This window comes from Numenius arquata, chromosome 4 (genome assembly GCF_964106895.1).
Source record: "Numenius arquata chromosome 4, bNumArq3.hap1.1, whole genome shotgun sequence".
NCBI classification, from domain to species: domain Eukaryota; kingdom Metazoa; phylum Chordata; class Aves; order Charadriiformes; family Scolopacidae; genus Numenius; species Numenius arquata.
In genome coordinates this window covers 18,911,242-18,937,108 of record NC_133579.1, presented here as the reverse complement: position 1 = coordinate 18,937,108, position 25,867 = coordinate 18,911,242, and the positions used below count along the sequence as shown (strand labels likewise).

General features: G+C 43.4%; 3 protein-coding genes across 4 annotated transcripts in view; 2 read left to right on the top strand and 1 right to left on the bottom strand.

Annotated features, from left to right (window-relative positions):
- The window catches only part of TTC39C (tetratricopeptide repeat domain 39C), a 36,193-nt gene extending 30,912 nt beyond the window's left edge, over positions 1–5,281 (top strand). Inside the window, exons 11-14 of the mRNA XM_074146608.1 lie at positions 2,077–2,174; positions 3,148–3,252; positions 4,521–4,559; positions 5,192–5,281. Coding sequence (XP_074002709.1) covers positions 2,077–2,174; positions 3,148–3,252; positions 4,521–4,559; positions 5,192–5,281 — 332 coding nt within the window. The remainder of the gene's footprint in view (positions 1–2,076; positions 2,175–3,147; positions 3,253–4,520; positions 4,560–5,191) is intronic.
- Positions 5,282–13,555: 8,274 nt separating this feature from the next.
- Positions 13,556–20,902, top strand: CABYR (calcium binding tyrosine phosphorylation regulated). The gene is given in 6 exon segments (XM_074146792.1): positions 13,556–13,703; positions 13,791–13,844; positions 17,385–17,666; positions 19,429–19,922; positions 19,924–19,960; positions 20,898–20,902. Coding segments are annotated over 6 exon segments (1,020 nt in total).
- Positions 20,903–22,310: 1,408 nt separating this feature from the next.
- The window catches only part of OSBPL1A (oxysterol binding protein like 1A), a 76,642-nt gene continuing 73,085 nt past the window's right edge, over positions 22,311–25,867 (bottom strand). For both annotated transcript variants that reach the window (XM_074146936.1, XM_074146937.1), the window contains one exon: positions 22,311–23,511. In XM_074146936.1, coding sequence (XP_074003037.1) covers positions 23,409–23,511 — 103 coding nt within the window. In that variant the 3' untranslated portion in view covers positions 22,311–23,408. The remainder of the gene's footprint in view (positions 23,512–25,867) is intronic.

The window sequence follows — 25,867 nt, the reverse complement described above, 5'->3', positions numbered from 1 at the left end:
CAAAATTTAACTCATTTAAACCTAGCTACAAAATAAAAAAATAAAAGTATCAGTTCATTTCTGCATGTCAGTTTTCTTCTAAGAGGAAATACATAGCTTGTGAGGTTGTCTATGACATAAGGGTTCTGTTTATCTTAGCTGCTGGGACCATCTTAGTGGTGAAAGGAGCATTTTATGGTTGCCTCTTTCTTAGTCTCCGGATGTCTGTCACATGAAGCTTACGGTGACAGTGTTTATCATTAAGTTTTCAGTACTCCTCCCTCCATCCAGTTGTCAGTCTTGTTTGCATTCTGCAAACAGTTTCAGGTTATTACCTGCTGACTTAGAAAATAAAACAAAAACTGTCTGCCACAGAGATGCTTCCTCTTTTTCTGCAATTGTGAGCTTTTGGGGATTGTATGTGATTATTATGTTAGGCAAGAAAACAACCACTCTTTAAGTCAGGGGTCAGGACTAGTTTTGTTCTATTTTTAATTTAAGGTAATTTGTCCATTTAAATTTTGTGATGACAGTGGGTTGCATTCAGTCCCTAGTTTTCTAGTACCAAAGATAATGGTGAAGGCTTTAAAATTAGATTTACTTACATAACATTAAATTTCAGGACTTTTTTGTCTGTCATTTGCCTTCAGAACAATCAGCGTTAGAGGTTGTAAAGAGTACATACTTTCTCCTGCACGATCAGAAGCATTGTAGATCTTCCTCGTATAAACTTCTAGCTGGTGGTGCACGTTTTAATGTGAAACAGCAGTACAGATTAAAACTCTTCTACTCTTCTTGTAAAGTATGACACTGACAGATGTGTCTGCATCAGCGATCCCTGGTTGGAGATTTTCTGCACAGTGACAGTGTTATTGCTGCGCCTTATGTGTATCTCAGAATGATGAGACAATAGGGGTTTTATTTTTTATTTGCTTCCTCTTCTCTTGAATAATTGGTGTGTAACTTGCTGGGATGAGTTTCCAGGCTTTTCCTCAGGGCAAGAAGCGGACTTGAAAATAAAGGAATTAATTTGTATCCACATGTATCTCTGTAAGTAAAATGCCAAGTAACTTGGAGACTTGGCAATGCAAGCAGATGTTGACAGCCTTGTCTATTTTGTAGGGTCCCAATACTTTGTGCAGCCAACTCCTAGTTATTCACAGGTGGATTATTTGGGTTGTGGATTAACAGTGTTGTGAATGTAGAGCTAGTTAAGACCTGACAGGGTTTATGAGATGAAGCAGAATATGAAGTTAAAGGAGCTCTACTGCTCCAGGCACAGCAGTTCAGCTTCTTCTGAAGGGATGAAAAGCCCTGCAGGTCTCCTCAGACTTCGGCCTTTCTGGAGGCAACAGTGCAGGCAAGTACAAATGGCTCCTTATGGAACTAGCCCTTATTTAACAGAGCTTGATAAAAATGGACCCTGATTCATCTAGAGACGGTTACATGCATCAACGATTCAGTTCTTTCTGGGAACAGAGCACTACTCAGCCAAGGCACGGTCTGTCCCTGGATTGTGGACCAGCTAAGGTCTGGCAAATAAGCCTTATCCTCTCATCAGCATTGAGAATTGTGATGCCAAAATACCCTAGTCTGGGTTTTTAAGTCCAGTACAGATTTTTGTGCGTCTTGTCACCGCTTCAGTTCAGAACAAATCAGCTTTGTCTGAACTGCTTGCCCTGTGCTCCTTGTAACTTTTGGACTGTATATTTTTCTTTCAGTGTCTGGGACAGCCCAGTCTCCCGTAACACCAGGAGGTGGTGATTGTTTCTTAGCTTCACCTTTTAGTGGATATTTCAAAGACAGTAGAGAAATGGATTCTCCTCTTTTTGTAAGAGCACACCAACTGCCTTTGTCTTCAGCCCATTCATTCCTGTTAGAAATTGTTCTCATGAGTGACAGATTACTTGATGAGGTTCATACAAAATGGGTTGCATTTAAAAGAAATCAAATTATTTCAATTTATATTAATGTTACTAGCATCTCCTTTTTCTGGTTAAATTTAATCATCAGACTAAAAGTCACTGTAGACCACAACTGTTGTCTAAGGAAGGGTTTCAATCCATCTTGTTTGTTTACTGGAATCTTTTCATTAAGCTTGTCAGGATGTGGATGATTCATCGGCTGTTGGTTTGAGGAATTTGCTTCTTGGTGCCATACACAAATGCTTAGGAAATTCTGAAGATGCTGTTCAGGTAAGTTAAGTGATAATTTACACTATTAATCCTATTTTATGTGTTATTTTTTTTAAACAGTAAATAGTTGAGTAAATGTTGAGTAAGAGTGTTAAGCAAGCTATTAGTTTTAAGTGCTGTTTATCAGACTGCTTTGTGAATTCCAACAGAGCGTGTTAGGTTCTTTTCAAATCTTCTGTTTAGCATGTCTTCGTTATATTCTGTGTTGTAAAAGTAATTGGCTACATTGAATGAACATGGTAGCTGAAGTGGTTTGTAGAAGCAAGAGTTAAAGGGAAGCTGGAAAGAAGAATGGAAAAGTTCTTGGCTCTGCTGGATTTACTTTGTCCAACAAACAAAATTCAACTTTTAAAAAAAAAAAAACTTGGAAATTTCAAAAGCATGGGTTTGTTGCTTCTCCTCCAGACCTATTAGACACTGAGAGGCTGGATTATTAGCACATACAAAAGAATAATTTTGCCACTGCTCCAGGCTTTGATCTGTAGGCACAACCTTTTTTTCCTCCCCAAAATGAAATGCAATTCACATAGCCTCATCTCCCTTGTTGCTTGGCTTTAAATCTCTTTTTTTTTTTTTCTTTCCTGCTTCTCTCAAGCATATTTTAAATAATCTGGGTGCTTAATCTCTGATGTTAAAGTTCCTTGTTAGATCTTATTTTTATATATTTTTTCAGTATGAAGTTGGAAAATTCTTGAAACAGTCAATATATTACTTAGTAAAAATCCAAACAGATAGTGTTGCCTTGATACAGTAGTGTCAGTGAAAACCTCTGCATCCTTGCTTAAAGAATCTCTACCATTGGAAATTTTTAATGTATTCTCATTTTAGCTTTGAGCTAATTTCTAGTGTTTCAAGTTGAACAGTACTTGCGGGTTTTTTTAAGGATCAAGTATTTATTATATTTATTATATTTTTAAGTATCAAGTCAATTTTGATGTATTACTGCAATCTTCTTTTATCTTTTTTTTAATAGTTCTTTCAGCGAGCTGCTAAAGATGAAGTATGCCGTCAAAACAACTTATACGTTCAGCCATATGCTTGCTATGAACTTGGCTGTCTTCTGTTAGACAACCCAGAGGTAATAGTGTAAACTATTTTTAATCTCTTTAAATTAGGGTGGGGAGTCAACATACCACTATACAAACAAGTAAATAAAATTCATAGGTGATAATGTACGTGAAGTTATAAAAATTTGTAGTATGTGCACACAGTAACTGAACGTGCTTCATGTTGGATGTTTGAGAACGGAACAAGCCTCGGATTGTAGCTGTACTGAGAAGCTATGGTAGCGCTTAGTGTGTGAAGGACATGCAGGGAACTCCCTCTCGTGGCACTCCGACACTGAGATGGTAAACGATGCTTGATTTGAATAAATTGGAATGAGATCAGGGAAAGCAAGAGCTAGAATTAGAGGCGAGTGGATGCTGTTTATAGAAAACATTTACTAGCTGAGGTGTCATGCGAGAGCTTTATAATGGTTAAGAAAGAGAAACGAATAGGATTTTATAAATCATGGTTACCTGAGAGGCTGAGCATATTCAAGACCTGAGCAACAGATATAGATAAGCATATGCATTTTAGTATGAAAAACGTATTAAATTTACTTTGCTTTAAAATTACTCATAATTACGTTTGACTTACCGTGTCGTCTGAATCATCTTTGTTATTTTAAACTTAGTTATAATCAAGTTCTTTAATATTTTAATATGATTACATCAAGTTTACAGATTTTTTGTAGATGTCTTAGACACTGAATGTAGTTCAACATATGTTCATATTCTGATATACTTGAATAAGAAAACAATTATTCTGTCTCTTATCAGGCAGTTGATTTATTCATAAGGCTTAAAATAAAAATGTATGATAAGAAATACAACATGAGCTTTTCAGTAGTAAATACTAACCTGCAAATACATATATTTTTCCTTAAGAATTTGAAATTGAGATTTCTGAAACAACTTTTAACGCTTAAAATCCAGTAACTTGTTTTGTAAATAAATAGCTTAAACTTTGGTTAAGAAACAAAAATTACTCTTATTGTTCAGTTTGTCATTTATCTGTAGCTTCATCTGTTTCCCCGTGCATTGTTGTAGCTCACCATCATCAGTAGCAACTTGGATTTAAAGTTGTAATTTCACCTTTTCTGTAGAAGACTAGAAATACTTAATACAGCATTTCTTGGGTGCCTCATTAGTATTTTTAGTTTCCTAATTTGAGAGGATTTTGTTTGCTCGGTACCTTGTTTTCAAGATAGAGATGCTATTCCGGACTGTCCGGGCCATGTACTTAAGGTATTTTCTGTAACATTTGCAATGCATTTCTAATGCAATGTTTGTCCTTTTGTAGACTGTGCCAAGAGGCAAAACCTTACTTCTCCAAGCCAAGGTAAAAACTAAGACACTTTCAAATTTATCTGAGATGTGGGCATTTGAGTGGTTGTGTTTTGTGGGAAATTGGGCCAGGGGGAGTGGATGGGAAGTGTTGGTGTCCCTCACCTATAATCTACACCACCATCATTTAGGTATACATTAATGATACACATTTATGTATGTTACATAGATGTGTATTTCTAGGTCAGTCATAGCACAGAACTCATGTTAGTGACCTCTCCTGGAGTGTTAGAACCTTGCCAAGTTTTTCAAGTAAAATTTGGCTACAGAAAGTTTGAAAATTGCAACTTTCCAGTCCTTGTCTGTTCCAACTGGTTCCTGCCTTGGGCCTGTTGGGATTTTCTAGAGCTTTTGGACTTGCAGAACTTTCCAGGTGCTGTTCAACTACACGGGATCCAAACAGCATGTTGGAAGTGGAAGCTTTCTGCTCTCTTCACTGTCTTGGAATTTCTATAATTCTGTTGCTGTGGGTAATGCGGGGATATTGCGACATGCAGTCTCCAGTTCACCTCTTTTCTGTGGTCTGTTTTGTAACGTGACTTCTTAAGCATTAGTAGTAAAATTATCTTCATATCATAAAGTGAAGGAGGCTAATAGTTACATGCTTTCTTTTTTTTCCTTCCCCAGGAGGAATTTACTGGCTATGACTTTGAGAACAGATTGCACGTCCGCATACACGCAGCCTTAGCCTCTCTAAGGGAAGTAGTTCCACAGTGACGGACAGAAAGTCTTGTTATCCTGTCCCACAGTTTCTGCACTTTAAGATGAAGCAGAAGAAAAAGCTGTTGGGAAGACCAGCTTTTCTTCTGAAAACCACTTGTGCCAGAGACACTTTCCTAGTATGGTCAGAGTTGGTATGGCTTAGTAAAACATTACAATTTTAACTAAAAGTAAATCAACCAGGAAGAAGGTTAAGTGACCTTGTGTTTTTAACTCTTCAGTTTTTATTTTATTCAGACCAAGCTGAACACAATTGCTTGTAACTTTGTGGGTGAGCCTAAATAAGCACACATGATTTACTTCAACAATATTGGCAGGTGTGATTTTTACCTTTTAAATTAGATCTAGATCTGAACTATGCCCAGGGGAGCACTTCTGGTTTGATTACAGTAATACAATAAAAGTAATTGGTGTAAATGTTGAAGGTGGGAATGGTGAGAACACTTTTTTCTTCTTCAAGCATTAGCCAATACACAGGAGAAGGAAAACTGTTCAGCCACAAAAAGCAGATCTTACTAAATTTTAGTGGCTTATGTCAGTGACTTCATAATGACTAATGTGTGAATTTTAAACCTCACATCCCCTTCCATTTTTCATTCCTTCCCTCCCAACCCAGCTCATGCTTGTGATGTAAATTATGTCAATATTTAGGATCTCTGCTTCTGGTACATTCCAACCAAATACTTAGTTTGTTTGACATGCAATTACAGTGTGGGCAGTTCTTACTTCTGCTCTTTAATGTTCTGCATATTAGGTTAAAATGCTTAGGCCAGATACAGTAATTTTACATATTTTTCATTCAAGCTGTTGAATCTTTATAGCAGTGACCTTTAAAGGTATTAAAAAAAGGAACCAACCAAAACACAAAACCAAAAATCCACTTTGGTAGTTATGCCAACACCACAATATCCTAAGTCTCTATATGGTATTCCAAACCTGTGATGTTTAGATATTGAAATACCTCAGAGAGCTTAAAACTTTTATCGTGACCATATGATTTTTACTACTTGGCCGTCTGTGTGCTCATCTGTAGCTTTTTTTTTTTTTACTTTTGTCTGTAATATGCAGTATCTCCTTATGTTTTATATTCAGTTAATACCATATTCTAGGAAGGTAAATATTTTTTTTAAAGAAGCATATGAATGGAAATCTGGCCAGAAAGTTAGTTGAATTATGTTACTTTGCAAAGCTAAGAAAACTGGATATCCTTGGAAATAGTTATCCAAAAGCCTTATCTTTACTTTGGTCAGGTTGCCTTAAACAGTACCTTAGCTTAAGCTATTTCTTTTTTTTTTCTTCTTACTCTATTGTAGAATACGTTGCCAAAGTTTTAGACCTTGCCCACACCTAACCTTCATTGATTTGCTTTTGAGGTTGCATCTAAAGCAAGACTGATATGGAGGAGAAAAGTAATATCCTATATGGGAGGCCGAATAAAACGGTTGAGACACTTCTGTTTCTCTCTAGAAATACACAGTTCCTGCTATGAAAGGTATTCCTAGAGCAGTTAAACACTTCTGTTGCAGTTTCTGAAGAAGAGGAGAGACTCTTAACTCTTAAAAAAAAAAAAAAAGCGGTTTTATTTTTCTATAATTTAGATGTGTTACATATAGTACACTGGTTGTTTTTTTTTTATTCAACTTTGACAGTAATATTGAGTCATAAATGAGTGTTCAATCTTATTTGGTCAATCCAAATAAGTGTTGACTGGAAAACAATATATTGTATATATATAGTGACTACTTAGAATTCAAATAATGATTTTAAAAATGGGCTTTAATGTACTTGAAATCTTATTTTGTCCTATCTGACTTTTAATGTTTTGCAATCAGCGACACAGTCCATTCTGGGTAAATAGCTAGAAACGGTACAGTTACTGACAAAATTCCTTTTAAATACACTGCTTAAATATGATGTGAGATTGGGCTGTTCAGGACACAAAGCACCTGCATGCGATTTGTGTCGGGATATCTGGGGTCTACATACTTGGAGGTAGCTAGCAAATTGTAGTAAATTTACTAAAGGGCCTGCTGTTCTCACCAGGCCAGGAGTGGGTATAGAAAGGCACTATATATTCATATAACAGTTTAACTCTGTGCAAATTGCAGCTTTTCTGTGAATTTAGCGAATCATCACCGAAATAAACTATCTGTTTCTATATTAATTTTTTTTCCCCTCCACCCTTTGTAGGAGAATCTCCTACATTGTAAATGTCAAAATTATTTTTTATGTTAGATTGTGCCTGTGATGAGAAAAATTTCAACTGTATTTTGTGTAAACTGATCAGGTTTTATACTTTGGAACTCGGAGGCATAGTCTAATAGCAATAACGGAATATGCATCTTGCTAGTTAATATGTTAAGACTATCTTTACTGGGTCAGGTATTTTTGTTGATGTTGATGCAGTTTTTATCTCAATATGACTCATTTCAAATAAATAACTAGAATTTTTAGATGTCACAAGGTGGCATATTTATTGTGACGTACTGTAAATGTTGTTAATTTACAGAACTTGCACTTTTATATTTCTGAGTAAAATTAAAAGAAATGTGAACATGAGTTTTGTTCCCTTGCTCCTCAAATTTGTCTTTTAATTGGTGGCCTCCTGAACAAGATGATACCGAGTATTGGGATAACTTCTGGGATGTCAAGTGACTGTAACAAAGTTTCCTAGTCAGCAATTACCTCAGCCTCTGTTCTTCCAGTAGAATTATAGTCTCCTGGTTTAGAAAGTGAGTTACGTGTGTCATGTTGAGATCAACCGTAGAGTGAACGAGGTTTAAGATGTGTTTTTAAGACATCAAATTTACTTGTTCTTCATTAAAGAAAAAGAACCACACACAATTGTATTTGCTGTATTCCTACACCTTTGAAGAAAATGTTTCTAATTTACTCTAAAGCAAGCACTTTAATTTCTTCTCTCTCTGACTTTGAATGCTTGTTTCGTATTCTAGTTATGCTTTATTCTTAAATAAAATTCCCCAAATGTCGTATTGAATTGCTTTTCAGTTCACAGTGATCTGATTGTCTTTCCAACAATTGATCATAGTCATGTTTCAAAACTGCTCTGTAACTGTTTGAGGTTTGACCAGGAGCAAGCGTTAGGTTGGCATCGGGCCGTACGTGGTGTCACGAGGGGGATAATTGAACCCATTGGTGGGGTGAAAGCAGGGTAGCCTTTAACGACACTCAAATTCCCTTTCCAGTCATCATTACAAAACACCAACAGTGGTAGCAATCGTGAAAATCTCTTGCATGAAAAATGATGCAATCCCAAGCAAGTATTATTAAAGCTAACGTTAAGAAGTAAATTTATACTTAGCTCTCCGTTAAGGCAGTTGGGTGGCCAGTGGCATCTGACCAGCTCTCCTGTCCTTGGCTCCACTGGGGCTCTGCGGGCAGCCTGGAAAAGAAATGGTAGGCTCCACTGAAATTTAGGAGTAAGAAGTACGGCTATATTGACTCTGATCCTTCATCTTGAGGGAACTGTACAGCAAATTATTTTATATAAATTAGGAGTTCAGGAGAAAAGGCAGGAGAGGGAATTGTTCCTCTGCTAATTACAATTTGAGTAGATGCATATTCAATATTGTCTTGCATTCTAACATTTTGAGGTGAGCTAGAAAAACTGCTTCAGAAAGTACTTTTATCTGGAAAAGTCAACTTACAAAAGATGGAAATATACAGACAAGTTCCAGTTCTAGTTATTTTGACTGAAGAACAGTTAAAATTTGGTATTCTATACAGGGATTCATAAAGCATGAGAACTTGCTGTTTCTACACTGAGTTTCTTGGAAGAGAAAGAAATTCGATTTGAGGCAGGCTTTCCAAACTTAAATACGGAATTATTTCTATTTTTCACCACTTTTTTTTTTTTTTTTAATGTACATTTGGACACCAAAACTGGACCTGGCACAGGTTACCAGGGTAGGTGTGTATCAGAGTTGCATATTGCCTCCCTGCTTCTGCTCGGAATCTCTTTGCTTAATTACCTGAGATTTTCATGACCTGTTTAGCCCCTTGTTTTAACCCCCGGTGTGTTTTAGCCATGCGGAGCTCGTGTTCAGTTTTCTTACTGTTACCCCTACTTTTGTCATTGCTGCTTTTTTCCAAAATGCTGTTGTATCTTTTAATGTGACCTCTTCAAGATGGTGTTCCAAGTGGGCTGTTAAGCTCAGCAGGACTGGCTGGTCTTCGGTGGTTTTCAGTCATTTTTTGGCAAGCTGTACTTGTCGATGGGAGCTGCCCAGAGGGGCTCCCAGGGGAAGAGGTTTACAGAGGAAAAAAAAAACCTCAAAAATGAAAACTGAAACTCATTTGGGCTGAATATTTGAGAGGGGAAGGGAGGGAGAGAGAGTTGTCAGACTTTGCTGAGCAAAACCATTTATGTAACAAATGCCTTCCAGTATTTCACTAAAAGCAATATGGTTACTGTATTGAAAAAAGATAATTGATAATTGTACTGCTGGGGCAGATACTCCTCACTTGTAGCAAAGGCCTCCAGGAAGGGGGAAGACAGAGTCAGAGAGATGCGCATAAAGACACCTTAAGGAAATTGAGTACCTTTGGTAGGAAAAGCAGGAAGGTTTTCACGGAAATTTTTGTATATGGATGCAAACCCCCACTTAGAATTCCACTGGAGTCTCTGGCAGGTAGAAACACAGAGATGGTGCTTGCAATGAATGCAAGTCATAGAATCATCGAATCATCTAGGTTGGAAGGTACCTTCAAGATCATCTAGTCCAACCATCAACTTAACTCTGACAAAAAAAACATCACTAAACCATGTCCCCCAGCACCATGTCAAGCCGTCTTTTGAACACCTCCAGGGATGGTGCCTCAACCACCTCCCTGGGCAGCCCATCACAATGCTTGATAACACTTTCAGTGTAAAAATTCTTACTGATATCCAATCCGAACCTCCCCCGGTGCAACTTGAGGCCGTTTCCTCTAGTCCTGTCGCCTGTGACTTGGGAGAAGAGACCGACCCCTGCCTCTCTACAACCTCCTTTCAGGTAGTTGTAGAGAGCGATAAGGTTCCCCCTCAAACCGCCTTTGTCTAGGCTGAAGTCCTCTTCTCCTGCATGTTTAGCTGAAATTTTGAAAGAGATTGCAATTATAAAAGCCAAACCAAACCCAAACAAAACTGAACACACCCCACAAGCCCCCAATCAGTGTGATTCATTAACCTGTTGTGAACTACCCAATTGAATGGCTTGATCCTTTTTATTTTTTTTTTTTGGCTGAAAAATACAGCTTGTCTGGGACCTTGATTTGCTGAACTGTCCAATCTCTGTCTTCTAAGACTTTAATGTTGTCTGGAAGCTGTGACTTCTGGAGGTGGGGCAACCTTCAGTTGGGCAAACTGCTCTTGGGCTGACGGGCTCTTCAGTCTGGGTCCAAAGGGCAAGAGGTGTTAGTGGAGCAGCTGGTACGCTTTGCATGGTGGATTTACTCTAGATGGCTTCCAAAAACAACTTTCGAGTTCCAGCACGGTGAATTAGTTTCCAGATGTATTTTTTCCTACAGCTCTTTTTAAGTTTCAGACAAACAGACTTTTATATTGGGGCCTGAAGCCTTTTTAGATATTTAAGGGGATTTATGCTTCCGTTCTGTTACCTCTGATAATAAATTTTTCTGTGGTTTATGATGTCTGTACTTAAATGTATTTGAAGCTTTTGCCGTGCAGAGCTTTACAGACCTAGAATTTTGAAAGTTTTCAAAAGAAGCAAGTTTACAAGTTCTCTTCTGATCTGTGCTCATTGAGGATGGTTTCAAAGTACCCACGTGGCTGCCTTTGCACCCGGGTATGTTTAATGCCTCCAGGAAGTCCTGTTACTTCCATATGCTCTCCATGCAGAAATCTGGACTTTGGATTACTATCCTGACTCCAGAAATGATACCTTTGCTAGTCTTCTTGAAGCGTATCTTATTCTTTCTATAGCAAAGCTATTTTTCCTAATTTTGTAAGTCATAACATATTTGTATTTAACTTTTTTAATATTATAGCCTGTGTTGTTGCTCTCCAGGACTGATGAGCTATTGTGAGAAGTTTTCTTTCTTTAAATTACTTTCTAAGTATTCTTTTATGGAAGAAGCATTTTGTGGTGAGTTACCATTAACATACTTTCCAGTACGTTTCGACTAACTTGAAAGTGATATAATAATCTTATTGATTTTGAATGACCTATTAATAATATGTTACTTATTAAAGGAAGCTAATGTAGATAATCTAAACGCTTTAGCAGCAATGGTACTTGAATCTTAAATCTTCAGTGCTGCTGGAATTCCCCTCGGGTTTTTGCAGAGGTGCAGACATCCAGGAATGCAAGGGCACGTAAGCGGGTGATGGTTTTCAGACTTTGATGAAGATTGATCTGTAGCGTTGTTGGCCAATAAAAGCTTTTATCCCACAGCAGACTCCTGATCATGGCTTCCCCCGTGATCTTCCTGCCTTCGTGATCCTCAGAAACCCAGTCAGTGGTAACCTTGAAAACGCGGCACAATGCAGTTACCTTTTTTGTGCGCGTTTTGTTTGAACAGAAAATCATCTTGTGTGTATCCACTGAAAATACGTACTGGAAAGCAAATGCTACCGTGGGGGCTGCTGGGGTTTGTTTCGAGTTTTGCCCTTGCAGCCGTGAGGTCCTGCCGTACAAACAGAGCAGTTTTCAGGAATGATCTCGTTCCTCTTTGGGTGTAGCTGCCGTGGCTGAAGAGGTTACAGTCCCCGGCCGTTCGCTCTGAGCTCCTGCCGGAGGTCACCACGGAATGTGGCTTCTCAGGGGCTGTGTTTTGCAGTCTGTTGCGTGGTTTTTAAGTCCCTTGGGTGTTGTACGTCGCCTCTCTTAAAAGGCCAGGCTGTGACCCAGGGGGTGGTCTCTGCACCCACCGGCTCTACCAGGGCTGGCAGAGGGCTGGGAGGGACGTGGCTGACGTCTTTCCGCTTTCCGCAGGTCGCATCCTTGGATCGTGTGAAATCACCGTAACCCGAGGCTGAGCACAAAGTTACGCTCTTCCTCTGCCGGGAAGAAACGTCTCTGGTTCGGCTGCCTGCTGCTGGTGAGGAAAACGGGTGTTTTCGGCAAAGGCAAAACGCGTCCTCAGAGGGGTTCTGTGCCTGCGCTGTGGGTGCAGCCGGTTGAAGGCAAGTCCACGGCGGCAGAAGGTGGGAATGAGTTTGACGGCAGCGTGGGAAGGGAGGACGCGCAGCAGCTCATGGGGTGCTCACGCTTCCCGTGGCGGGCAGCACCCATGGGTGCTCAGCCTTCTGCCGCGTGCCCTGAGCAATGGCAGCCATGCCACTGTACTTGAATCTTAAAACATATTATTAAAAGGATTATAAATAGAGCTGTGCTCAAACGGTCATGTCCGTTACGTGCACTGGTTCTCGTGTGATAATGAGAAGGTGTTTATTGCAGGAGGAAAGCCCCCGCTGATTGGGGCTTTGAGCAACCTGGTCTGGTGGGAGGTGTCCCTGCCCTGGGCGGGGGGGGTTGGAACTCGGTGGTCTTTAAGGTCCCTTCCAACCCAAACCATCCTATGAGTGGCAGTGTCACCTGGCCGCAGAGCGCTCTGCTCAGTGCGAATTTTAATTGCATATTTTGCCTCCCGCTCCTTTTTTTTTTTTTTTTTCCATGTTTTTTGACCAACAAGCAGTAATGCCGGAGCGCGGTAATGCAGTCGGCTCTGAACCTCAGCGCTGCCGCGCCGCACTGATGACGCACGGGCACTGTGACATCACGCCTTCCCGGCTGGGAGTGGCAGCCCCAGGTGCTGGGCGAGGGCATCGGGGGCCACAGCAGGAGGCCAGGACTAAGAGCGAGCAAGTACCGGAGGGGATGGAGGAGGAGGAGGAGGGAGGGGGACGAAGAAGCGTCCTGTAAACTTTTTGCTTGGATGCAAATGGCTTTTCTGGCTCATTGGGGGTCCTTTGGTGGTTTTTATCTTTAAAAACAGGGAATTCAGGGTGTGGGTTAGAATTCACATCACTGTTCCCTAGTTGGCTGCCCACCCTGGCCGTGTCTCCTGCTGCCTAAAGGTGCAGAGTGGAGAGTAAAGGATTTGGTCACTGCCAGTGGTAAATACCCTCCTCTAAGTTAAAGGAGTGATGGGGAGGGGATGGAGGAGGGTTATGATGGCTTAGCAAGGGATGGGCAGCTGCGATCATGCCATTGGTGTTGGACACTTCACACTGGGGAGGGGTCTGTGCTCAGCCCAGGGTTCTGTTTGTACAGATGAGAAACCGTAAGCCGGCTTGAGCGGGCCAAGATGCAGTCTTCGAAGATCAAGCTGGTTATTCCACGTGGCCTCAAGATCCTGCTTGAGGGGGTGAGCCAGGCTGTCATGGAAAACAATCCGGATGACATTACTGAGTTTTTTGCTCTCTATTTCCAAGAGCTCATCAGCTTTCGAAAAGGTTTGTTCCTACCAGTGCTTCACCTGAAGAGCTGAGCTGTTTGAGAGTGCTGTCCTGCTCTGGCTCAATTTCTGCTTCTATTTTCAGGGCATCCAGATCTGGATTTAACAGAACTGGTTCATAAGTTTGAGTTCGTTAGCGGTAAGATAGTTGCTGTTTGTTCCTTTAACATATTTTGAGACAATGTTCCAACCCGAATGGATGTGGGTAGTTTTCACTTTTTATGAGATGCACCCCATCCGTATTTGGTCACGTGAAAGAGGGATGGAGGTTCTGGGCTATTGAAAAGGTAGGCGTCCACAGAAAGCCCTTGCTTCTATTTAATGTGGGAAGAATTAGTCCCCTGGGATGCTGCACTTTCTCCTTGAGTGTAGAGGAGAGCCTGGATGCCTTTGGTCATTTTAATTTTAAGATGCTGTTGTGCAATTTATCACCCACTAAGCAGATAGCGACTTCACACCTATTCTTTGCAAATAGATATTGTATCTCTTTGTTTATAAAAAAGCGATTTAGTTCTGTGGGACGCTGATTCCTTTGGGAAGTGCTGGGAGCTCTCAGCTGCTCCCTAGGTTTGGCTGTAAGGGCTGGAATACGTGGTGGCACCTGAAGGATGTGTGGGAGCAGTGATATGGGTGCATTGCCTAGCCTACAACCTGTTTGTGTCTCCCCCGCTGGTTTGGGTCTCCATCGTCTGGTTATTGTGTCAGTAGCTTCAAATATCCCCTTTATTCAAAAAGGCCACCTAAGGTGGGTTCCAGGTAACCCTGGAACCAGCCAGCACTTGAGACAGCCTCGGTCTGTAGATTGAAAGCTGTCCACTAAAGTAAGCACAGCAATGAAGAGAAGCCTGAGGAGAAAGCGCCTACTATCTTATTCCTTGCTTAGGGTCTCCTCTAAAAAAGCTGACTACCATGGATTTGAAGCAGTTTTGTAAAAATGACTGGTGGGTGCTGCAGTGCGACTTAAAGTATCACCGAAGGCTTAATTTTGGTGCATTTGCAAGTGTTGCATCAATGATACCGCACAGCAATTTTTGCATAATCGTGGAATCACACAATGGTTTGGGTTGGAAGGAACCTTTAAAAATCATCTAGTTCAAGCCCCTTGCCCTGAGCAGGAACATCTTGAACACTTCCAGGGATGGGGCATCCACAGCTTCTCTGGGCAACCTGTTTCAGTGCCTCACCACCCTCATTTAAAAAAAAAAAAATAAAAAATATCCTGATATCTAATCTAAATTTATCTTCTTTCAGTTTAAAACTGTTTCCCCATATCCTGCCAATACAGACGCTGGTAAAAAGTCTTTCTCCGTCTTTCTTATAAGCCCCTTTTAAGCACTGAAATGCCACAATAAGGTGTCTAGGGAGCCTTCTCTTCTCCAGGCTGAACAGCCCCACTCTCTTAGCCTGTCCTCATAGCAGAGGTACTCCAGCCCTCTGATCATTTCTGTGGCCTTTCTGGACTCACTTCAACAGTTCCATGCCTTTCCTGCGCTGAGGACCCCAGAGCTGGACACAGTACTCCAGGTAGGGTCTCACCAGAGCAGAGTAGAGGGGTAAAATGGCCTCCCTTGACCTGCTGGCTACACTTCTTTTGATGTAGCCCAGGATATGGTTGGCCGTGTGGGCTGCAAGTGCACATTGCTGGCTTGTGTCCAGTTTTTCATCCACCAGTACCCCCAAGTCCTTTCTCGCAAGGCTGCTCTCAATCTGTTCTTCCTCTAGTCTGTTCTGATATTGGAGATTGCCCCAGTCCCAGTGCAGGACCTCACACTTGGCCTTATTGAACTTCATGAGGTTTACACAAGCCCACTTCTCAAGCCTGTCAAGGTCCCTCTGAATGGCATCCTGTCCCTCTAGTGAATCAACTGCACCACTCAGCTTGGTGTCATCCACAGAATTTCTGAGGGAGCATTTGATTCAACTCTCTGTCATTGATGAAGATATTAAATAGTATTGGTCCCAGTACGGGCCCTTGAGGGATACCACTCATTATTGGTTTCCATTTGGACATTGAGCTGTTGACTGTAACTCCTTGGATGCAGCCATCCAGCCAATTCCTTACCCATCAGATAGTCCATCCATCAAACCCATCTCTCTCCAATTCAGCAGCCAGAATGTTGTGGGGGACTGTATCAAAGGCCTTACAGAAGTCCAGGTAGATGGCGTTTGTAGCTCTTACTGTGTCTACTGATGCTGTCGCTCCGTTGTAGGAAGCCACTAGAATAGTCAGGCACGACTTGCCCTTGGTGAAGCCACGCTGGCTGTCTTTAATCACTTCTCTGTCTTCTGTATGTTTTGACGTATCTTCCAGAAGGATCTGTACTGTGATCTTACCAAGCACAGAGGTGAGGCTGCCTGGACAGTAGTTCTGAGAGTCCTCCTTACTACCTTTTTTAAAAATGTGTGCGATATTCCCTTTTGTCTGCTCCTTGGGGACTTTGCTTGACTGCCATTTTTCAAGTATGATGGAGAGTGGCTGCAAAAGCAGGGATTTTCTGTCTGAATTCCTGTCGGTGGTTTGCTTACGTGACTCTGAATTGACCCCTGCACGTTCACCAAGCTCCAGTGCAGGTCCCTCCTGTACCCCTCTCTTTCTGTATCATCCACCCCCCCCACACTATGTGGTCACGTAACTGTGTAATGAGAGGGGATGTTCGGAGAGGAATTCCTTAGCCAGCCTGAGCAAGGTTTCCTCTGGAGTCTCCCCCCCACAGTGGGCTTTGGGACTGGTTGTGCCCCAGTAGGTAGCTACCTAGTTTGTGTAGCTGCAAGGGAGTCTTTCTTTTCTGCGGCGTTGCCCGGTACTGACATCGGATTATAAATGGGTCTGTGTTGGCTTGGGACGGCACTCAGAATAATGTCTTTTTCAGAGAGGATTTAGCTCTGTCATCCTTTTGAGTTGTGCTTCTCTCGTAATTTCTGATCTCATCTGTTCGGGACTTGAGAAGACAGCTCAGTGCTGAGCTGAGATGGTGTATCAAAGACTCACCTTCTTTTCTGCTCCTGTGCTGGTTTTACAAAATTGGCCAATGCTTGCTAAGCACGATAGAAGCCAGACCTCTCGGTTTGTTCATTTTTTTCCAATGCCGAGGGTTTTATTAACCATGTGGTGGAACGCTGTTTTGATCCCACATGTACTCTTTTGTGTTGCTTTATAACTAATCTAGAAGCCATATTTTACTCTATCTAGAACTTGTTCATGTCTTACCCTGTTCTTCTCTTGGATACCTTTTAGTTCAACTCATCAAGATTCTTGAGGAAGCTACAATGTCACCATCTCTGCATCTAAAATAACTTGTATGGATCCAAAGAGTTCTGACAGGTTGTAAAGAGGAGCCAGGGTCTTCTAGCTGGAGATGTGCTTACTGTAAAAGCTTTAATCTTTTAACCCATAAGTGTAGCAATGTTTGTGGGCAGTAGGTAAGAATGTAGCCATCACTGCAGGATCAGGAATACAGTTAAAGCTTCCTGGGTTTTGAAGTGGTACCAATGCTCTCTGAATTTTTTTTCCCCTTATTGATAGGCAAGCAGGAAACCCCCTCCTGAAATTATTCCATCTCTGCAAGCCTCTAAATGTGCTGTAGAGCATCTAATTGAGTTGGTGCTGAAACCACTCTTAATTTTATTTAAATGGGAACAGTTGCTCTTGTATTGCCATTACGTGCTTTTTACCTTGCAGAAAATGTGAGCGAGGGACTGGAAGAGAAGACAACAGAGCACACAGATGCTTTGTTTTCTGAGGAGCACAAGCAAAAGGACAAGTGTACTGACACAGAGGAAGACCAGCTCCTTAAAGAACCTGAAATTCAGTATAGCTCCAAAGTAACTCAACACCCATCAACTGCCAGTTTCATTGCAGAAAGCAAATCCCCCCCTGGATCTGCTAGATCTACATCCCCTGAGGGACCTGAACTGGTGTACGTCCCTGCTGAGTCTACCCAGCTTGCTGCCCATGTGCTAGGTAACACTGGCTCTTTTTATTCTGTGAGGGATGTGGCAACCAGCGTGCAGACTCTTCACGAAGACTCTCAAACCTCAGAGAATGAATTGGCACCAGGAGAAGGTGCTGCTGAAGATCCTTCTGCTGTCCCAGCAGCTGAGGCTTCTGTAGAGGCTGTTAGGTCACAACCAGGAGCGTGGAGTCAGTCCTCCATAGCTGGAGAACTAGGGCCCTCAGACAGCCAGGCTGATGTTTCAACAAATGATCTAGATCAAGGCTCCACGGTCACCTTGTGGAAAGAACCAGCACCATCACCTCTTTCACCACTGCGACCACCATCACCTGCTCCTAAAGATCCACTGCAGGCTGTGCCTTTCTGCAACGAAGCTGAGGTTACCTCAGCCATTAAGGCTGTAAAACTGTGGTGGGATGGTGAGCCAATTACGAGTGCAGAGTTTCCACCTTATGAGGGTACAGAGGTTGCACCTTATGTGGAGCAGTTTCCACAGAAAATAATCATTCCCTTTGCAGACCAAACAGCTTGTCTGGTAAAGATTGAGCAGCCTTTAAATGCAGGCCAGGGCTCAAGTGCTCCAGCCGTAGGTCTGCACGCTGATGCTTTAGTGTGCCGTCCTGAGAGAATGGAATCTCCAGCACAAGTGGAATCAGCTGAGCAAGTTTATGTCTTGTCAGGTAAGAAAGTCTGGGTCTCTGTGTCATCTTCCTGTTTCAGCTTCCAGCTCTACAGCTTCATCGGTGGTCACTAAATGGAAAAGCACCTATGTCAGTGTGACACAGGGGTAGAGATGGTTTCTAAACAACTACTGTACCAACGCTGTCTGCTTGGCCCCAGGGCACGTGTTAGATCTCCCTGCCGTCTGTTCCAAGAGATGTGGCTAGCTTTGGGCAGGACTCCTGGGGGCAAATATGCAGATAAGAGTGATGGGAAGGGGCCCATTGATGCCAAATGGTCTTGCTCAAAACAAGCCATATTTTCTGAAGCAGGTGCTAGGGTCCTAAGATGTCACACACGTGTCCTGTGGCTGAAGAGGTGACTAGTCGGAGCCCTAGTTTTGACTCTCCTCCCCTGAAAGATCTCATATTCCAGCACTGACCTAGGAGATTTTCCATTTATGAAAAAAAATGGTGGTGGTTGCCTGTGCTGTCGTGAGCTTGGTGAGTTTCTGCAGCTGGGCTGAGTGGGCTAAGCACTGGTCATCAGTTCCACAAGCAGCATGGGAGCTGGTGCTCATCTTTCTTGGTGAGGCCCTCACCAGCACCTCTCCCCTGTGGTGACCTGTGCCCAAGCTCCTCCCTTGCCCAGCTGGACAAACCCTCCAGGGTGGAGGTCCCTGCCCCGAGTTTCCTTGGTACTGCAGAATCTGTCCAAACCCTGTCCCAGGCCCTAGAAGTGTGTGCAGCTCTGAGGTCTCAGCAAAGCATTTTGTAGAGGAGAGCTGAGGTTTGGCAGACTTGTAAATTCAGATTGGCTCTTTAAAAAAACAAACAAAACTATACTTGTAGGGGAGTTGTTTGACAAACTTCAGTTTCAGAAATACCAGACAAGTGGTTCCCCAGAAGAGCCTGGCCATAAACTGTTTAACTTTTTCTAGGCTGCAGGTGTTTGTCAGCCACATACCAAACGGTGTTTGCTATCCCAGCTCCCTTCTCCAACGTGCTTGCTTTCTCCAAGCATGGGTATGTTTGTTTTAGACGTAAGGATTTACAATATGACTGGAATTCACTGCTCCTGATACCAGCACTCTTACTTTTATCTTTGTAGCCATGACATCAAGAGAAGCAGGACAGCCACCACCACTTTCTAATGTCTGGACCCTCTATTGCCTAACTGACTTGAGACAAGGTCAAAAATCACAACCATCCCTTCCTGCTGGAGCTGGCGTTTCTTATTGCCAGGCAACCCCCCATCTTTCCAGGGGGGGAAGTCAACAATGTGGTCAGCTGTCACAAGTATCTGCTCCAATTTATGTGATGCAAGAAGACAGCAAGAGGGAAAATGCTCCACCTTTCATTTTAGTGGGCTCTAACATTCTGAACGCGCAGGACTGGAAACCCATTCCTGGCCACGCTGTCTTTGAACAGCAAGATGCAGGTGCCAGGAGGAGATTCATTACGGTGCCAGTCCCAGTCGCCAGGCCAGCTGCTGAGGAAACGGATATGGCAGGCCCCAATCCTAATTCCACAGAGGAAACCAGGGCTGAGCCCTGCCTACCCAATGTTTGCTTGGTGGCCATCCCTCTGGATGATGTGATGTCTGCAAAGACAAGGCTCACCAGCTGGTGATAAGCACACAGGTATATATGCTCTGGTGAGACCCCACCTGGAGTACCGAGTCCTCAGCACAGGAAGGACACGGACCTGCTGGAACGGGTCCAGCAGAGGGCCACAAAAATGATCAGAGGGCTGGAGCACCTCTCCTATGAGGACAGGCTGAGAGAGCTGGGGTTGTTCAGCCTGGAGAAGAGAAGGCTCCAGGGAGACCTTATGACAGCCTTCCAGTACCTGAATGGGGCCTACAGGAGAGAATGGGGAGGGACTCTGTCCTATCACTCCACTCCCTGATAAAAAGGGTAAAGGTTTTAAACTGAAAGAGGGCAGATTTAGACTCGATATTAGGAAGAAATTATTTACTCTGAGGTTGCCCAGGGAAGCTGTGGATGCCCCATCCCTGGAAGTGTTCAAAGCCAGGCTGGATGGGGCTTTGAGCAACCTGCTCTAGAGGGAGGTGTCCCTGCCCATGGCAGGGAGGTTGGAACTCCATGATCTTTAAGGTTCCTTCCAACCCAAACCATTCTGTGATTCTATGAAAGTTACCGCAGGACAGAGAACTAGAGAATCAGGCCCTATTCCCAGGACAGAGTCATGAAGAAGTTTGCTTCTTGCACAGGTCTCACATAGGGCGATGCCTCTAAAAGCTTAATTTAACACTTTTCAAAATAAAATAAGGTTTAAGACCAGTGGTTAGGCTACTTGTCATACATAAGAGCCCCAGTGTCTCCGCTCGTTTACACTTTGCAATTAGTAGTACTAGTTTTGCTCTGGGTCTAAAATAACCAAGTGTTTAATCTCATATTTATACACATCTTTACGGCTGCAGCCTGAACTTTCAGCATTTGTGTAATATTCAGAATGTGGCAAAATACCCTCACCTTAGAGGGCATTTAGGTAGCAATTAAAGTAGTTCCTGCTGCATATTTTCTACTGAGTTCATGTTATTTTTTTTTTAAACAGGTTGAGGAGAGATGCTGTATGGACGTCAAGAAGAGTTCAGGAGGAATGGAGTTTACATTGTAATAAATCAAATAACTTAATGCAAGTCTTCCAAAAAAGGCCATTAATTAGCACTGCATCCCCATGGGTTTTACACTTTCCTAGGACAGCACAACATCCTGAGTGTTAACTCGGTGTGAATTATGAGCGCTGAGACGCAGCTGCTGCAGCTGTTTCACTGAAGAGTGGCCCAGGTTCTTCGGTGCGCTGACACGGAGTATGCGCACGCCCCAACCCTAGTGACAGCTGACACACAGAGACCCAGGTAGGTCAGTGGGACCGGGTGTAGTCGGTACCGCTGGGGTTATACTCTAGGAAGGAACTGCACACAAATGTCAGGAGTAAGAGGACAGTCACACATTCAACTAGAGGAAGGAGCTAGTCTCACACATGGGCGATTCAGTCAAACTACTTTGAGGCCCCTTCCCTTGAGATATTCAAGGTGAAGCTCGACGAGGCCCTGGGCAACCTGGTCTAGTCGGGGGTGTCCCTGCTGACTGCGGTAAGGTCGGACTAGATGACCTTTGGAGGTCCCTTCCGGCCTGGACCAATCTATGAATCTACAGGTTTATCGAGGAGGGCAGCTGAGGATATGCATCGAGGAAAGGGTTAAGAAAAAGTACCTTTCTTTTGCTTTAGAGGTTTCACAACTACAGGTAGGGTCACTTAAATATGCCAGGCTCTTGAAGTACAGGTCTAGACAAAAAATAAATCTGTTCTTATGAAACAGAAGAACAAAAGAGGAAATGTTGCTGTTGTGTAGGCTTTCCCCTCTCTTGAACCTGGGTGGGCAGGATCTGAATGCTTTATTTTGCTTGGTACTGAGCATTCAGTGCTGTGTGACCCCCAACAGACTGCTCCTACCTGTCTCAGAATCCCACTTGAAGTTGCACAGGAATTAAGACAGACTGGAAGAAATGCTGGCTGGGGTAGAGGCTTGAGTGCAGAGGCGAGGCTTCCAAGAGGCAGTGCAGGTATTCCATTTCTGCATCTCCAGCTCACTGTGAGAATCGGGCCCTTGCATGAAAGACTGCCCAAGAAAAGGCTTTCCCTTATCTCTGCAAATATATCTCGGCATCGTTACCTGGGTAATTCTAGTAGTGCCCAGAATAAAAATAGAAAGCATCTCATTGCCTTCCTCACAGTTTCAGTAGTCCACCCTCAAGGCCAGAGATGCAGCCTCACTGCATATTCAAGGAGAAAGCTCTTGGCTCCACAGCCACCCCCACCCCCCCATAAGCAGACTGTTCCTGCATAGGGGACGGGAGGTCCCCGGAGCAGATGGAAGCACACCACGCTACTTCACGGCAGCAGCTTTTGGAACAGGCTTGCTCCAGACGGGTCAGCACTGTCAAACACCACTCACTCCAGACTGGATGCAAGAAGTTTTGAAGCCTTTATTTAGTAGCAATTAAATTATTCGATTAACACTTAACCTCCAGACAGCAGTTAAAATATTGTACAAAGAGCAGCTTGCCCTCTAGAAGCTCTGTACACAGTTCAATATAAACTTACACTCTAAGATTGAATGCACCCCACCGAAAAGGGGTAACGCAGCTGTGCACAGGAGGCCTCACTGAGGTGCTCTACTACCTTTGAAATGCACAAGACTTCCTCCCAGGGAGTTTGCACAGTACAGACACAGGTCCTGTCCCCCCCCCCCCCGCCCCCAACCATGTCCCACCACGTCCCGGACTGATCAGGTTCTTGCGTTTTTACAGTGGTGCTGGGCACCAGAACTTCTAGTGCATGAAACAGATTCTTTTAAAACCTGTTACTAGTGTGCAGTTCAAATCAAATCCGTAGATATTTAAATGGCTCTTAATTCCTTAAACCATAAGGTTGGTAGCAAAACAGGAGAGCAAAATTCAAAACACACTGCACAAAACATTGAATAAATACCTCTGAGTAATGTTACCAGCTTAAACTGCATTAATGCTCCAGAGATGGAAACGCTTCTGGAATCTCCGACCAGAGCTCAGGATTTAAGGGAGTTACTTTAGTAAAAGAAAAGTCACTTTATGAAAAATTACGCCTTTACAAAAGTGACACACCCTTCTTCATTTAAGAACAGAATATTGCAATTACTGTGTGTGCTTCTGAACATTCCCATGTCACAATAAATAAAACCAGTTTTACTTGTGCCAATGTTCTCTACGAAAGAAAGTATCCACAGAACAGCCAAAGGTGTTCTATTCCTCATACACCACAACCTAATATAGGTGTATTCAGCAAACGGGGCAGCTCGAAACCGTGGCGACTTAACTTTGTCCACACAGGACCCACCATCAGCCAGAAAAATTATTCCCCTGCTTCTGGGACCGCAGATCAGGTACCACCAGATTTACTGTGGAAATGCTGAATATTCTGTTTGATAACATGTCAGTTTTTTCAGGAGATAAGTAAAACAAGGGAAAACATTAAAACAGATTAAGACTTAATTTGTATCAGTCACAGGCTCCTTATTGCGTTTTAATAAATATCAGGCAAATTAAAGTAGTTTCTGTCCCAGTAGTTGCCAGAATAAAGCCAGTCCTGCGTACCAGTATAGGGATTGGGGCCTTGGTGGAACCATCTGCAAGGAAACACAGAGCATGTCAGTGAAGCTATTTAACACAACACTTTGATGGAAGTTCAGAACTGCTTTGCTGCATCTTCAGCAGTTTACTGTTCAAAGTAATTATTGTGATTGCAGGAGGCCTCTTGGTTTTTAAATCGTTAAGTGAATTTAAAGTCATCTTCAGTGGCTAGATCTCCCCATTTGCCACACCGCTTCAATGTCTCCTGGGTGAAACTACTGACACCGGTATTTTGCCACTTGAAGCAGTCAAGACTATCCCAAAAAAAGGACGGGTGCAGTTTTACTTCAAAGCAGTTGTGAACAATCCCTTTGGCATGCATAAGCAGTAACAGTTTGTGCAAGACATGTAAACACCACAAGCACTGCAGTCCTGAAAACAGGAAAACATTATTTCCCCGGGGATCTAGATTTCCCCTTGTTTTTTTAAAGCCTTGTTAACTCAGAACAAGTGTGCCACCTCTCCTCAGTGGAGATGTAAATCGCACCCACAGGCTACAGGAAAAATCCCGGCTTATTACAACTTAACTGTGTCGCATTACGCTGTGAGCACTGGGGAGCTACTTGGAACGGCCAGAGAGCGGATTCCGGCTGCATGGAGTTACCTGCAAGCTTTTGCTAAGGTGGGTGTTAATGGGATCACTGAAAGAAGCACCTTCTTTCTTTCCTTCCCTCTGCCCTCCTTCCTAGCCTGGAGGCACTGTGCATGCACACACACACACACACGCACATTACACCTGTGTAGATAATCCCCCCACTAAAAAGATACATATCTGTAAAATAAGGTGCACTTACAAGGCCCTACTACTGGCAAGGACCTCCCAGTGGCGAGTACAACCCTCTCAAATCACCATGGCACAGAAGTTTGTCCTTCCTCCTCTCCCGAACCCGTTCCTGGCCGTCCCGCAGCCCGTTACTGAACACCGCTTTCTCTCTGGGCCCCGCTACTGGATTTTCTGCCTCAACAGCACACACAGTACCAGGCCTCTGGCATTTTAACAACTTCTTGTATTTTGCCAAGCCGTGTTTGTGGCTCAGGTCAGCTGGCCAGAAGCTGTTTCTGTGGTTAATACGCTCCACAGATTCCTTTCACCTCCCCACCGCCACACAAGCCAGTTCTTTTATATGCCTCACCGCAGAGAACACACTCACCAAAGTAAACCATGCATGTGCAAGGCAGCCCGTTTCAACTCAGCTCTTCCCTTCTAGGGTACCATAAGGTTTCAGAACAGAAATTAAAGCACATTCAGACCAAATACAACTTGCTCTCTTCAAAAAGCAAAAGCATAAAGGCCACCAGCATGGCTGGTGGCCTTTCAACATCTTTGTTGGAGACATGGACAGTGGGATAGAGTCCACCCTCAGCAAGTTTGCCGACGACACCAAGCTCGGTGGCATGGTCGACACGCTGGAGGGAAGGGTTACCATCCAGAGGGACCTGGACAGGCTTGAGAGGTGGGCTCGTGCAAACCGCATGAAGTTCAACCAAGCCAAGTGCAGGGTCCTGCACCTAGGACGTGGCAATCCCAGGCAAAAATACAGGTTGGGCAGAGAATGGCTAGACAGCAGCCCTGAGGAGAAGGACTTGGGGGTGTTGGTGGATGAGAAGCTCAACATGAGCTGGCAGTGCACACTGGCAGCCCAGAAAGCCAAACACATCCTGGGCTGCATCAAGAGAAGTGTGGCCAGCAGGTCACGGCAGGTGATTTTACCCCTCTACTCTGCACTTGTGAGACCCCACCTGGAGTACTGTGTCCAGCTTTGGAGTCCTCAACACAGGAAGGTCATGGACCTGTTGGAACGGGTCCAGCGGAAAGCCATGAAAATGATCAGAGGGCTGGAGCACCTCCCATATGAAGACAGGCTGAGAGAGCTGGAGTTGTTCAGCTGGAAAAGAGAAGGCTCCGGGGAGACCTCATAGCAGCCTTCCAATATCTGAAGGGAGCCTACAGGAGACCCAGAGAGGGACTCTTTGTCAGGAAATGTAGTGGCAGGACAAGGGGTAATGGTCTTAAATTGGAAGAGGGGAGATTTAGATTAGATATTGGGAAGAAATTCTTTACTGTGAGGGTGGTGAGGCACTGGAACAGGTTGCCCAGAGAAGTTGTGGATGCCCCATCCCTGGAAGTGTTCAAGGCCAGGCTGGATGGGGCTTTGAGCAACTGCTGTAGTGGGAGGTGTCCCTGCCCATGGCAGGGGGGTTGGAACTAGATGATCTTTAAGGTCCCTTCCAACTCTAACCATTCTATGATTCTATGGCAGTGCCACGTTACAGAGCAGGGCAGCTAACAAGCAGGCCTTGCTTGCCTTCAAAAGGCTTGATACACACATCGGAAGAAATGCCTTGTACCAT